The sequence below is a fragment of the Solanum tuberosum genome, unplaced genomic scaffold, assembly GCF_000226075.1.
Source record: "Solanum tuberosum cultivar DM 1-3 516 R44 unplaced genomic scaffold, SolTub_3.0 scf00122, whole genome shotgun sequence".
Classification (NCBI taxonomy): Eukaryota; Viridiplantae; Streptophyta; class Magnoliopsida; order Solanales; family Solanaceae; genus Solanum; species Solanum tuberosum.
Window position 1 is genome coordinate 94,281 of NW_006239050.1, and position 13,417 is coordinate 107,697.

Consider the following 13,417-nt stretch of genomic DNA (forward strand, 5'->3'; position numbering starts at 1 on the left):
TGAGCACTCCAGAGTCAGTGGTGAGCCTCCTTGCTTTCCGGAGGACTCAGATATTTTGTTTCTTTTAGTTTTTGCGTTATCAGGATGTTGTGGGGTCTGTCCCAACATCCATCTCAGTATTTATAGAGGCTTCATAGACAGTCAGTCAGTTAGTATTGAGTCTCTCATCTATGTATTTATGTAAATATTCTATTTTGAGACTCGAGCTGCCTTTTGGCATGTTATGCATCAGTTGGTTGTTTTATAACCTTTCATTGCATTGAGTTGTGCTGTTGAGTTAAGTTTCCACTGAGTTAAGAAAGCCAGGCCAAGGGTTCGCCTGGGGCCAGCAATGGTCTTCGGGTGCCGGTCCTGCCCAAGGTGTAGGCTCGGGGCGTGACAGGAGGAAACTCAATTAGATATATACCTTATTATTATCTATAGAAATACAACATGACATAGAACTATTGAAAGTTGAGTGAGCATCTAAGATATTAACTCTTCTCTTGTGTTGTCACTAGGGAAAGTGAATTAAAAGGGACTTTTAAGAGTGTAAATATAGAATATAAGTCAAGAGACTTTTTTTAAATGAATGATAATAACACATCATATCTTAAAAATCCATATTTACTCTCCAATTTCATTCATACATCATTTATTTCAGATGATATCTTCAGATTTTCATCAATGTCATACCACCATAACAACAAATACAATGTTTATTAGGACATAAAACAATAAGATATGTAAGATCCATGTTTTCTTCTTCTTTTTAAACCATCACATTCTAACTGTAAAGAAAACTCAAACTCCTAACTGCTTAAAAAATTTTCTTTTTTCCCCTGTTCACAGTAACGATGATGGCGTGAGTAGGACACGAAGAAGAAAAAGAGCAAAGCAGAAAAACGAAGATGAAGGAGAAGTTTTTGAGAAAACATGAAAAAATTGAAGTGAAGAGACGGATATTTTGATTCGAGAGGGTCAGCTGTGGTACACTAGTGGAGATTGGGATATTTTTGTATTTTACGAAAGATAAAAAAAAAATTAAAAAATTATATTTGACACCCATTTTATTAAACTTAATCTCCTAATTAGAAGAAGATTTGATTTAGACTTGATTAAATTATCACATATTTTAATTGGAAAAAACCTTTTTGTCACCTCCCGCTCTATTTTCTCAAGAGGGGAAGGGAAAGTGTGATACATCAGAATACTAAAAAAGAGAATTTTCCAGTCATAACTTTACAGACTTGAACAAACTCTGCAGGAACAAACTTTACAGTTGAGCTTCAGCAGCCTTCTAAAATCCACCATTGAAGATGAGAAGAAGTTTCTAGGGAGAAAGGACAAGTCTCCACTCCCCCATTGAAGAAGTTTCTACTCATCTAAAACAATCCAATCCACCATTGAAGATGAGAAGAAGTTTCTAGGGAGAAAGGACAAGTCTCCGCTAATCTAAAAGAATTCTACGAGGATTGGATTTCAAATGTGGCTAAAATGGCTCGAAAATTTTAGCGAACAGCATTTCCCGTCAAGTATACAAGAGAAAATCTCTGACATGGAGTATCAAATCGATCGGTGCATCCAAGCCCTCGAATCAGTTCCTCAAGGTATAATTTATCCAGAAGAACGAAACAAATGCATTCAATTCAATTTCGTTTAAGTGGTACGAATTCATGCAGAGAAGAGGCAATCACAATATGAATGTCTAAAAGGAAGGCTGTATAATGCAATTCCTGATGTTTATAATGAGGAAGCAGAGTGTCATCTACTGAAAGCTGTAAGTGAAAAAAGAATTACATATTTGAATTTGTGTTTGGTTTACTTCTTACTGTTAATTTTATCTACCAGACTCAATTGAATCCGTTTTAGCTGGAAGCTTGGGATTGCCTCGGCCTCTGCGTTTCCAAGAAAGGGGATTACAAAAGAGCTAAAAAATGCTATAAGTTTGTCCTTAACATGGTTATATTTCGCTGCCTTCTCAGTTCTTAAGTTTTCCGTTCTCTAAACTTCAAATGCTCCCTTCATTTAATGGATTCTTCATCTTTTATTTGATTTAGGATAAAGGAAATAGCATAGTTTTACGTCGACTTGCAGACCTTGAACTGATGCTTGCACAAAGTGAATGTAATTCTTCTGTTAATTTGCTTTGTTCCAAGGGGAATCTCAAGCATTTTCTTTATATATACTCTTCAAAGGTTATTTGCTTACATTGCAATAAGTCAAGAACTATAGTTTCCATCTAGTTCACATCGTTTGTTTTGTCTTTAGACTCTGGCTTGGGTGATTATAAAATTAGTAGTGTATTTTCCCCATTAAATTTTGCTCTACATCTGTTTTGTTCTAGTTCTATCCTTAATTAGATACTTTATAGATACTATAACTTGGCTTCAGCCCTTCAACTAGTGCAAATCTGAACTAGATGCACACGCATTAAGTGTAACTCCTGTTGAAATCTGACATAGAAAGCAACGATGTGCTCAGGAGTTTTGGCAGTCTGGGATTCTGATTTTTAATTAAATATGATTTCTTCCATTTTCACTTTAGAATCTTCATTTACTAAATCAAAGTATATGTATAATACATTTCTCCAGTCTCTTATTTACTTTGTTTCTTAAGTAGCTGCTGCTGATCTGATCATCTGATTGTATATCTATTTCATAGTTTCTGAAAATCCAGCAAAGCAGATTGACAAATGCATTAAATATGCCCAAAGAACACTCCTTCTGGATGATATGGATGGAGTTTGTTTATGTAAGACTGCCAATAGAATCTAGTTAAGAGAGGAACTGCTTTAATCCCTTACCTCTGAGATTCTCTGATATTGTGTCATAAACATTCTGTGTTTTAGCACTCTCAGCTTTGCCAATTTACTAAATGTTTACTCGGTGTTCGTCAATGATTGAATTCACTCTTCACATATTGTAAAGCTATAGTTAAGAAGTAGCATACGATTACATTAAAGACAGATTAAGGTGCAGAAATTGCATACTTTGGTTCATGGAGCCATGAAGCAGCATATGCGCAGTACGTGGAATTTTATAAGGTGTATGTTGTACTTATGAAAACATCCAAGAATCCTTTACTATATTGTACTTCTCTCATTCTTAGTGTAGTTTGATCTTTAACTAGTATCTGCACACAGTTATAGCTATAATAAACATTTTGACAAATCCAATTTTCAAGTCCTTCACTGAGCTTCATTTGGTTGGTAGATATCTTAGGATGTGCATATTTCACTTCCTTTCTTCTGACGGGAGGATGGGATCACAGTAATCTTCAACTGGCATTAGAGGCATACAAAAAAGCTGTAAGTAGTTCTTACAATCTTGTCTCTGTATATTTATTTCCCTATATTTTAACATGAAATATATGTGTACAGTATTAGCTCCCTGCAAGCCTGGTTATTTTAGATACTTGGAAGTTTCTTCTGATTTTCTATCCTATTTCAGCTGGAAATTGATGCAGTGAAGTCACACCCCTTTCTTCATTATGATTGTGGCTTGGTAAGTTGTTGAAAAAAAAATTCCCATTTTCACTTATGAACTGTTGTATCATATTTAGGATCTTTCAAAACACAAGGTTCTCAATTGTTGCTAATTACCACCTCATATTTTTATGATGGTTTATTAAAGAAACAAGAGTTAGAAAAACTAAAAATAAATAAAAAGAAACAAAGACAAGAGACCATGTATCAAGTGTGCAACTCTATGGTTTTCCTAATATTATTTTTCATTTTTACACTAGCTTATTGTGTGGATCACAGATAGACCTTCTTTCATCATCTTAAAGGTTGCAGAGAATGTCTCTTAATAAGCTTGGCTCTCTCAGAAGAAGAAGAAATTGAAAACTTTACAGATAGGACAAAAGTTGGTAAACTAAAGGAAAATGTCATTAATTAGAAATAGAAGCATTCTGCAGGGATCAGTAACATGTTGAATTAAGTTTGGTACGAAATAATCTATGTAGAAGAACATGTGTCTATATAGGAAAGTACAACTTGGAATTAGAAAAACAGTCTGATTTAAAAGAATTGGCTTCAGCAATATCTGCTGCCTATGTGAAAGATTTTTCTGTGATTATTCTTGTCTAGCTTTTTCCAAGCTAGAAAGTTAAATGCTTGGTGAAGAAAGAACCAATAGTTTCTAAAAAAGCTCACTTTTAATCATCTTCAAATTTTATGTTTGCATATATCATGATATCTTAAATATAGTCTTCACTTTCCCCTTTTCTAAAATTCAATGCCATGTTGGGCAAATTTGATATTTGTTTTCTCAGGTGAATAGATATCTGGAGAACTACAAGGGGTTCCTAATTGGATTTTCAGATGTTGCATCAAAGAATCCTGCTAGTGATGCTTTACATCAATTGACACTGATGCTCCAGCTTCTTGACAAATTAGAAGGATTACTTCAGGTAAGATTAGTTGATTGTGGTTATTTTATAGTAAACATCCATATATAAGTGATTTAAAGCTTTAAGAAAGGAAGTGCGTATGATCAAAGGTGCATTGTTTACAGCATATATACAAAGTGCAGGACAAGGAGTCGCACTCCTTGCAAGAGGTATTCAAGGATTCGCACTCCTTGCAATTGCACATTTGACCTGTCCAACTCCCAACGTGGCACAGTGGAGTTCTTTGAATTGTTCACACATACCTGTCACTAATATTCAAGGAAAGCTTTCTGCTTCCTGCTATAAAGTTAATGTACGATGAGGTAGTCCTTTAAGATGGCTTCCGAGATAACCTGTCAATATCTACAAAGTTCTGATCTAGGGGGAAGATATAACATGAAATTTGGTTTTATGATATGACAGGAAAAACACCTAAATATAGTCATGCTTTTCTATGATTTCTAAAATTGACTTAATTTGTAGGTTTGAGGCGCAGTTGCTTGATTAATTTTGGGAATATTACCAAACAAGTAGAGGCTAGGAAACTGCAATAGGCAGCTAAGATTATGTGGAATTAAGAGTTGTTTGGATAGAAATATCAAGTTGGGTGTTAAGTTAGTAATACTATTTGTAACTTCACTATGGTTGCCCCAGAAAGCTTGGTAAAGTTTCTCCTACTTGGCGAAATTTTTTCTGAATCCTTTTCACTTGCTGAATGAAAATAATTTTAATAAAGAGAAAAGGAAAACTTATCCCCACAAAAAAATCAATCCTTGAAATCATGCACAATAAAGGGATCCATTTGCACCAACTGTTGAAGCATTAAGCATAAGATGTATATAGAAGAAAAGGAGATGAGGTACTGATCGTTTCTTGTGTTCTTAAATAGTTCAATGAGTTAAGTTAGTAGGAGCATAGCCATATGTTGGCTGAACAATGCCTGGGGGGGGGGGGGGGGGGGGTTGATATTTTAGTTGTTTCTTTTTTTCTTTTTGCATTTCTTGAATTTTTTCAAGAAACAGTAAAGTCATGATATAGTATTTAAAAAATAATGCCTTAAGATTCTCAGTTGTTAAATGTTATCTTCTTTTGAAGCTGTTAAGACATTAGGAATGAGATTGTGAAGGATGCATTTGAATAATATGATCCTGCTTTTCAGGGTAAGCTTAATGACAAGAGTAAGGGAAAGAGTATGGAAACCAGCTTGTCTTCCCTGATCCAATCACTTGCTACTATTGATCGTAAGGCTTTACATTCTCCTTAGATATTTTACTGTAAATAATGAGGTATATGATTTAGTTACTTATCCTTTAGTTGAGGTAATGTGCTTTCTGGCAGTGGATCCTTCATACACCAGAGCTACCATGGATCTCTTAACTGAAGGGCTTAACGAAGGGATTGCAGTCATAGGAGCAGTACGGTGCTTAGTTAAATATGAGTATAAAGCTCCATCGTAAGTTACTTCATCTTGGAGGAACCCAAATGAGTTAATCATTTACTACTCTGATCATTTCCAGCATTTCCTTAAATGTGAAAGCTACTTATCTGTGCAGCCCTACTTAATGATTATATACTTATTTCTCAATGTGTAATCTTATTCTACAGATACTATGTGATCTGTGACTCTGATGAGAAAAGTTTTGTACTTACAGTGTTCGGCATACAGAAGGAAGCAGTAAGCACTACTTTATGCTATTTTAATGTTTCTTAATTCTGAGAAAAAAGAGGTCTAGTGAAGTAGAGTATTTTGGAGATACCGAGATAAGAAATCAACAAATAAATTTCAGACATTGACCCATTAGTTTGCTGCTAAACTGCTGTAGCACGACATGCCTAAAAAATAAGCGAAGGATCTTTCCTACCTTTTATCACTTCCTAGATGAAAAATTACATGAAGGGGAGGCACCTCACTTCTTTTATACGTAATCAAACACTAAAGATAAAAAAAGAGAGAAATAGTAAAGTGAGTTGGGATTTCAAAAAATTTCTGTAAATTGGAGTAGTTTGTTTCCTATATCATACTATGGAACACTATTTTTGTTTTGATTTTCTCATTCGTCCATACTTCAAGAAAAAAGATTTCATTTGTGGCTTAAATAATCCATAAGTGAGCCTGAACATCTCTTTGTAATGGTGATAATCTCATTCAAATCTGATTTTGGTTTGTGTAAGCCCCACCAACCAAATTATTATGTATGTCATATCTTTGAATATTTATCCTACTTCAGATTTTCATGGTGACATATAGCCTACCATATTCCTACTAAAATGGAATATGAAGATGAAAATAACATAAATGAAGCTTCTCTTAGGAAACACATGCTCTATGAAAATTTGATGACAAAAAGAAACAAAAAAGAAAAGAAGTGAAAATGACACAGGAACTATGAGTCATGACAATACTGTTTTACATCAGCTCATTAACAGAGTAATTTACTGATATTTAGTTTCAGTAAGCATTTCCGATCCAACTCCGCCCATTAGATTTTCACACCATTACTTAACGAACTACTCTTCTTGACAGATTAAAAAAGGAGATCAGGTCACACTATTGAAGCCCTTTTGCAAATTTGTTGATTATCGGAGGTTTAAGTGTTGGAATAATAATAATCACTTGCCTTCCTCGTGTGTTTTGCGATAATCTGCCAGCCAAATTTTGTCACTCCTCACTAATGTATTGTTATTTTTACTGCAGCACTATCAATTCAAGTCTGTGCGAGTTAATCTTCTGAAACAAGTTCTTGTAAATGGAAATGCCCTGTCTCCTGATTTTGCTAGTCGTGAATCACTATTATAGGCATAACCATGAGAAGTTGAAAATAATCTCTGTAAATGTCTGTGTTTAGCTACCAACATAACGATATATTCAGTGGGATTCGTATAGGAAACAAAACTAGGCAAAATACTTAAATGCTCTTGTCTATTACATGCAGTAGGTGTGGGAACTTGAAATGAGATAAACTCTACTGCCCTTGTATCATTTTTCAATCTGACAATGTCATTTCCTTCAGATGATATATTTCTTTGACATAGATCATGTGAAGTATGAAGCAAAATTTATGTTCTCTTTGTAGTTCTGTCGAATCCCAATTTTCAATTTGTAGTCCTGTCCCCTGGCTATGTTATCGACATATATAACTTGGTGAAGGAGATCTTAAGTTGAGATATCATCTTTATACAAGTTCATTCAAACATTTGGAATATTTCTACCTTCTAATGCGGATTTGAGAAATGAATATAAAAATTTGTACACTTTGAAAGTTTATTGCTACAAATATGCTTGTACACATTTAAATGGATAACTATACTATCAAGGTAAATATGCTTCCCTTTCATCTTAACTGTGTGAAACATCTCTACTGACTCTCATGGTCGTTTTGTGTTTCCATCTTACTTTTTCCCTTTTGAACCATTTCGTAGCTTCATTATTCCTTTTATGACTTTGTGGGGATGGGTGACACAATTTCTTGGGCATAAGCCCCTGACATTGTGGATAAACTAATTTTTGTGTCAATTTACTATTTTGACCTTACGGGCACAAGGTTGATTTTTGTGTTGACTTCTTGGGCTTGGGATAGAAGATAGCAATATGGGTGTGTATAGATTCATATGGTTATGTTAGATTATGTATTTGATCAGATAATTAGAATCACTCCGAAGGCCAAGATTTGACTGTTAAATCTTTGATGAAGACAAATGGAGATTTTCTTTGACTCTTATGAAGTGCTAGAATTGTGTGAATTAGAAAGTAATGAATCTAGTATAAATGAGACGATGAACATTTATGCCGTATCAGTGTCATTATATGTTGATGAATATACAAATAAAAGTTGCTAGAATTTCTTATACAATAATCCTGATTGAGCGTGATATTGCCAAGGATATTCCATTTTATATATTTTGAGATTGAGCTCTTCTATTCTCATTCTTCTTATTTTCTATATTGTTTTTAATTCTTTTGGACTACATAGTTTTCAAGTAAAGTGCTATAAAATCATTTCACTAAATAATTTCTTGTGCATGCTGATTAATTTTTCAAGCACTTTTTCAGTTTAAAATAAAATAAAATTGGAGGTCGGGGAAGGGATACAAGATATGAAACCAAACTCTTATCAACAAGGTAAAAATTCAGGTAGCCAACCAAATGAGCTACTAATATTCTCCAATTAATCTTTCTAACCATTGGCGTAGGGATTGTTTCTTACGAAAGGAACCAGCTGATTTTGCATTATTTACACAATCTCAACAGCTAAACATAATGAACCTACAAGATTTGTCCTCAACTATCATTGGTTTATCGATTACCCCATTAATAAAAAAATCCTATATCATTATATAGAAACCATAGCAATACCACTACTTATGAAAACAAGGTTGCCCACTATTGTTTCGAGCCACATTATTTTACATGCAGCATCACTTGTTCGTCTCAGACCGTCTCATTATAATAAATACTCTCCGTCACAATTGGTGTTTGGTAATGAATCAAATATTGCTCATAGACGAATTTTTGGATGTGCTTTATATGTGTTAGTAGCACCACCACAATGCACTAAGATTGCCCCCAAAGAAGGTTAGACATATATGTTGGGTTTAATTACCCCTTCATAATTCGCTACCTTGGACCATTGATGAGAGATTTATTCATTGCAAGATTAGCAGATTGCCGATTTGATGAAACAAACTTTTCGCAATTAAGGGGAGGAAACATGAATTTAAAAGAGAAATTGCATGGAAAGTTCATCATTTTCTCATTTTGATCCACGTTTCTCTATGTGTGAACATGAGGTCCAAAAGATCATCTATTTGCAGAATATAGCAAATCAAATGCCAAACGCATTTACTGATTTAAAAAGGATAACTATGTCACATAATTGATGTTCCAACAAGACCATCTACTATTGTCATAGCTTTTGAATCTCATACACGCCTGAAGCGTGGAAGACCATTGAGTTCAAATGATAAAAATCCTAGAAAAAATAGTATGAAAAATGACACCATAAGGATCTCACGAAGAGGTTCAAGATCTGATTGAAGAAATTAATGACCTCGAGTTTCAAGTGAATGAAGAACTATCACAAAATTCTTATGATAATGGGATAAAGTTGAATCAATAGAAAATTATAGTGGATAATGTTTTTGCATATAACATTGCACTTAATATTATGCAAGACAATGATGATCTTAAACCTTTGTCTGTTGAAGAATGTCGACGAAGATGCGATTGGTCAAAATGGCAAGAGACAATTCAATCGGAATTGAACTCACTTGCTAAACGTGAGATTTTTGGACCAGGAGTTCAAATGCCCGATGATGTATAGTCAGTTGGCTATAAATATGTCTTTGTACGAAAAAGAAATGACAGAAATGGAATTGTAAGATACAAGGCACACCTTGTTGTACAAGAATTTTCTCAAAGACTCGGTGTCGAACATGAAGAAACATATTCACTGATTATGGATGCGATAATTTTTCGATATCTCATCAGTTTAGTTGTACATGAGAATCTTGAAATACATCTGATGGATGTGGTTACAATTTTTCTTTACGGTTCACTTGATAATGAAATTTATATGAAAATTCCAAAAGGATTTAAAATGCATGAAACATATATTTCAAAATCTCGTAAAATGTGTTCGATCAGACCAAAGTCGTTATATGATTTAAAATAATCAGGGTGCACGTGGTATAATCACCTCAGTGAGTACTTGATAAACGAAGGTTATATAAATGATGTCATTTGTCCTTGTATTTTTATTAAGAAAACAATTTCAGAATTTGTTATTCTTGTTGTTTATGTTCATAGCATTAATCTTATTGGAATTGCAGAAGAGATCCAAAAGGTAATTAAATATCTAAAGAGAGAATTTGAGATGAAAGATCTTGGAAAGACAAAATTTTGTCTTGATCAGCTAATACTGAGAAAATTTTGAAACAATTTTACATGGACAAGGCACATCCATTTTGTACTCCAATGGTTGTTCGATCACTTGAAGTGAGTAAAGATCCATTTCGACCTCAAGAAGAGAATGAGGAACCTCTTGATCCTGAAGTACCATATCTTAGTGCAATTGGTGCACTTATGTATCTTGCTAATGCTACGAGACATGTCATAATATTTTCTATTAATTTGTTAGCAAGATATAGTTTTTTTCCTACACGAAGACACTAGAATGGAGTTAGACATATATTGCAATATCTAAAGGAGACTAGTGATATGAGTTTGCTTTATACTAACAAAGATAGTGCAAATTTTGTTGGTCATGTAGATGCAGGTTATCTATCTGACTCACAAAAAACTCAATCTCAAACAGGTTATCTGTTCACATACGAAGATACTGCTATATCATGGCGATCTATGAAGCAGTAGTCCATTGTCGCTACTTCTTCAATTCATGTTGAGATAATAGCTATTCACGAAGCAAGTAGAGAATGTGTATGGTTGAGATCAATGATACATTTCATCAAAGAAAGATGTTTAAGTGCTTTTGGCATGAAGTCATTTCCTGCAGTTTCTGAATTAAATAACACCAACCAGTTTCCAAATGAATTAAAATGGCTACTTTTGGCAACTGAGTAATTGGATAACAGGAGGTTTAAGTGCTTTTGGAATGAAGTCATTTCCTGCAGTCATGTCAATCATTTGCCTTCGCTCGTGATTCATAAAATACTCTTGTCTATTACATGCAGATGTGTGAACGCTTAATGAGATAAACTCCACTGCCCGTGTAATTTTTTTTTTCAATCTAACAATTTTCTTTGACAATTGACATAGATGACTAGTATGAAGTAAAACTTTGGTTCTCTTTGTAGTTTGTACTTTGTAGTCCTGTCCTGCTATGTCTTGCACTACTGTTCTTGTTCTGTCTAACTCAAGGACATTGATCTGCAAGGATAAAATATACTTTCCTTTCTCTTAATAATAATAATAATAATATATCTTGAGAAAAGGGGAAAAACTTTTACAAAAAGTTGAAATTGATTAATGAACTTATATCATTCAAAGTTTAACATTTTGAATATTTCTACTTCTAATGCGAATTTGACAAATGAGTATAACAACTTGTAAACCCTTGAAAAGAAAGTTAGTGTCCTTCAAAGTTGACAAAAGTCTACTTTTGTGCAAAATGAGTTAATAAAACCTACCTTTAATAAATCAGAAGAAACGCAACATATATATGGTGTTAATTATAGTGATTATTCACATAAATTGATAGTACTACTTAATTATTTCAAAGTTTTAATATTTTTATACAGTCCCTTTTCATTAGATAAAAATAATTCAAAATTCGTGAGAAGTGAAGGAAAGGAGTCGAGGGTCTATCCTCTTTACCTCTTATAACTCATACATTCGATATAGGAACATATATTACATTAATGTTGATAATGATGCAAGTGTATTTCACTTCATACTTTAAAATGATAGACTACACCTAGAATAAATACACAAAGCTAGACACAAAAGGTCAAGAGCATATCTAATCAAAGCATGTATTTTACCTACAATAGATACAATATTTGACTATTATCCTACACACTTACCTACAATATATAACTATTATCTTACACACAATATAATAGTTGAAATACTCTTCGACAATATCTTAACAAATGCAAATAAAGAGTCTTAAAATGAGTTAAAATTGGAGATTAAGTTGGGCTCAATTGAAGATTATTTTAAAATGGGTTGAATTTGAATTCAATTCAAATTATCTTGAGTCTGACCCATAAAATATTGGGCAGATCATTGGATGGGTTACCTATACTTGGGCTCATTTTTTATACCCCTAGTCACGGACAATGCCACTACCCTTAGGCACACAAATTGGTGCTTCAGGGCTCAATTTTCTATGAGGTGTGGCATGTTCATCCTCTTCTTACACCCGATTGGCCCATCGACTCTCACTTGTAACACCTTTTTTCCCGTTAGAAGTGATCAAATTATTTGTCAAAATAACTTGGGAGATTGAAACAATTGGGAAATCATGAGAGTTAATCACATTCAACTTAGGATCAACACGAAGCTTAACTGGAGAGGCTTTTGGAGAACCAAGTTGAGCTCCAACATCGACCCTTACCCCTGCTTTAACAACTACATTACACTGTTCAAGTTCTCTTATTTGCGCCACATAAATAACAGCTGTGTCAATAGCTACATCTTCAATCAAAAGCTTTCCGGAAGTGACTTGCGATACAACAACTTAAGCTATTGAATTAGTTGTGTTTTCTCTTGAAGTTCAATCTTTTCCTGCGATGTATTCCCAACACTTGCGATCCCTATGGCTGTAGCACTTTCTTTTTCAGTAACATTACAATTTAGTTGCTGCCCAACTTCTTTTCTGTCCAGAATTTTCCACTTCCGACATTGCAATCGAATTTCAATCAAGCACATGCCCTGCATCCGAGCTAGTTTGATCTTGATCACCAATAATTACACATGTATCGCCTTCTCTATACCCTTGGACCTATCCGATTATGGATTCTGGTTGTTATGTCATCCTCCTATATATTTATACTAGGTAATGCGCGAGCATAAATCATCTTTCTAAGCCTTTGAACAACCTTTTCAATAATCGACTGTTATAAGAAAAGAAATTTTTTTAGTAGGTTTTAAGGACATTTCAACAGAAATTAAATGATTTAACATTATCACATATCTCAAGAATTATAAATATATAATGAATGATTAAAAATATCTTGATATCTAATCATTTTTATCTTTTACATAATTTATCATAATATATGTTTGATGATATAATTGTACTTTTTAAAATTGAGTGATGTTTTTATGTAGCGATTAAACATCACTTTTTCTATTTTTTTGTACATGGAAAATATAGAATCTGATAATTTTATGGTTAGAATAACTCCTTGTGAAAAAAGAATTATGTGAAAGTTTTCAATAATCAATATTAGTTATAAATAAGTTAAGACCATTAAAAATGTACACGACAACAACATAAATAATTTTTTTTAGAGACAATCTATTTGTCTGAGGTCAAACTTTCACCACTTTTCGTTATTGTTACTTTGTTACTCTAAC

The 13,417-nt window shown here is 33.5% G+C and overlaps 1 protein-coding gene across 1 annotated transcript; it reads left to right on the forward strand.

The window, feature by feature from the left end:
- Nucleotides 1–1,249: 1,249 nt before the first annotated feature.
- On the forward strand, nucleotides 1,250–7,404 carry LOC102593901 (uncharacterized). Its single transcript, XM_015310083.1, has 9 exons — nucleotides 1,250–1,589; nucleotides 1,662–1,759; nucleotides 1,831–3,289; nucleotides 3,432–3,485; nucleotides 4,258–4,395; nucleotides 5,534–5,615; nucleotides 5,713–5,827; nucleotides 5,980–6,049; nucleotides 6,899–7,404. Exons 5-9 carry the CDS (start codon nucleotides 4,357–4,359, stop codon nucleotides 7,013–7,015), a joined length of 423 nt encoding a protein of 140 aa, XP_015165569.1. The 5' UTR covers nucleotides 1,250–1,589; nucleotides 1,662–1,759; nucleotides 1,831–3,289; nucleotides 3,432–3,485; nucleotides 4,258–4,356; the 3' UTR covers nucleotides 7,016–7,404.
- The last annotated feature ends 6,013 nt before the right edge of the window (nucleotides 7,405–13,417 follow it).

Excerpts from the sequence above, each read along its gene's own strand:
- LOC102593901 (XM_015310083.1), top strand. The coding sequence starts at position 4,357 with ATGCTCCAGCTTCTTGACAAATTAGAAGGATTACTTCAG. Across the intron at positions 4,396-5,533 it reads AATTAGAAGGATTACTTCAG|GGTAAGCTTAATGACAAGAG; the intron begins GTAAGATTAGTT and ends CCTGCTTTTCAG. Across the intron at positions 5,616-5,712 it reads ATCACTTGCTACTATTGATC|TGGATCCTTCATACACCAGA; the intron begins GTAAGGCTTTAC and ends GCTTTCTGGCAG.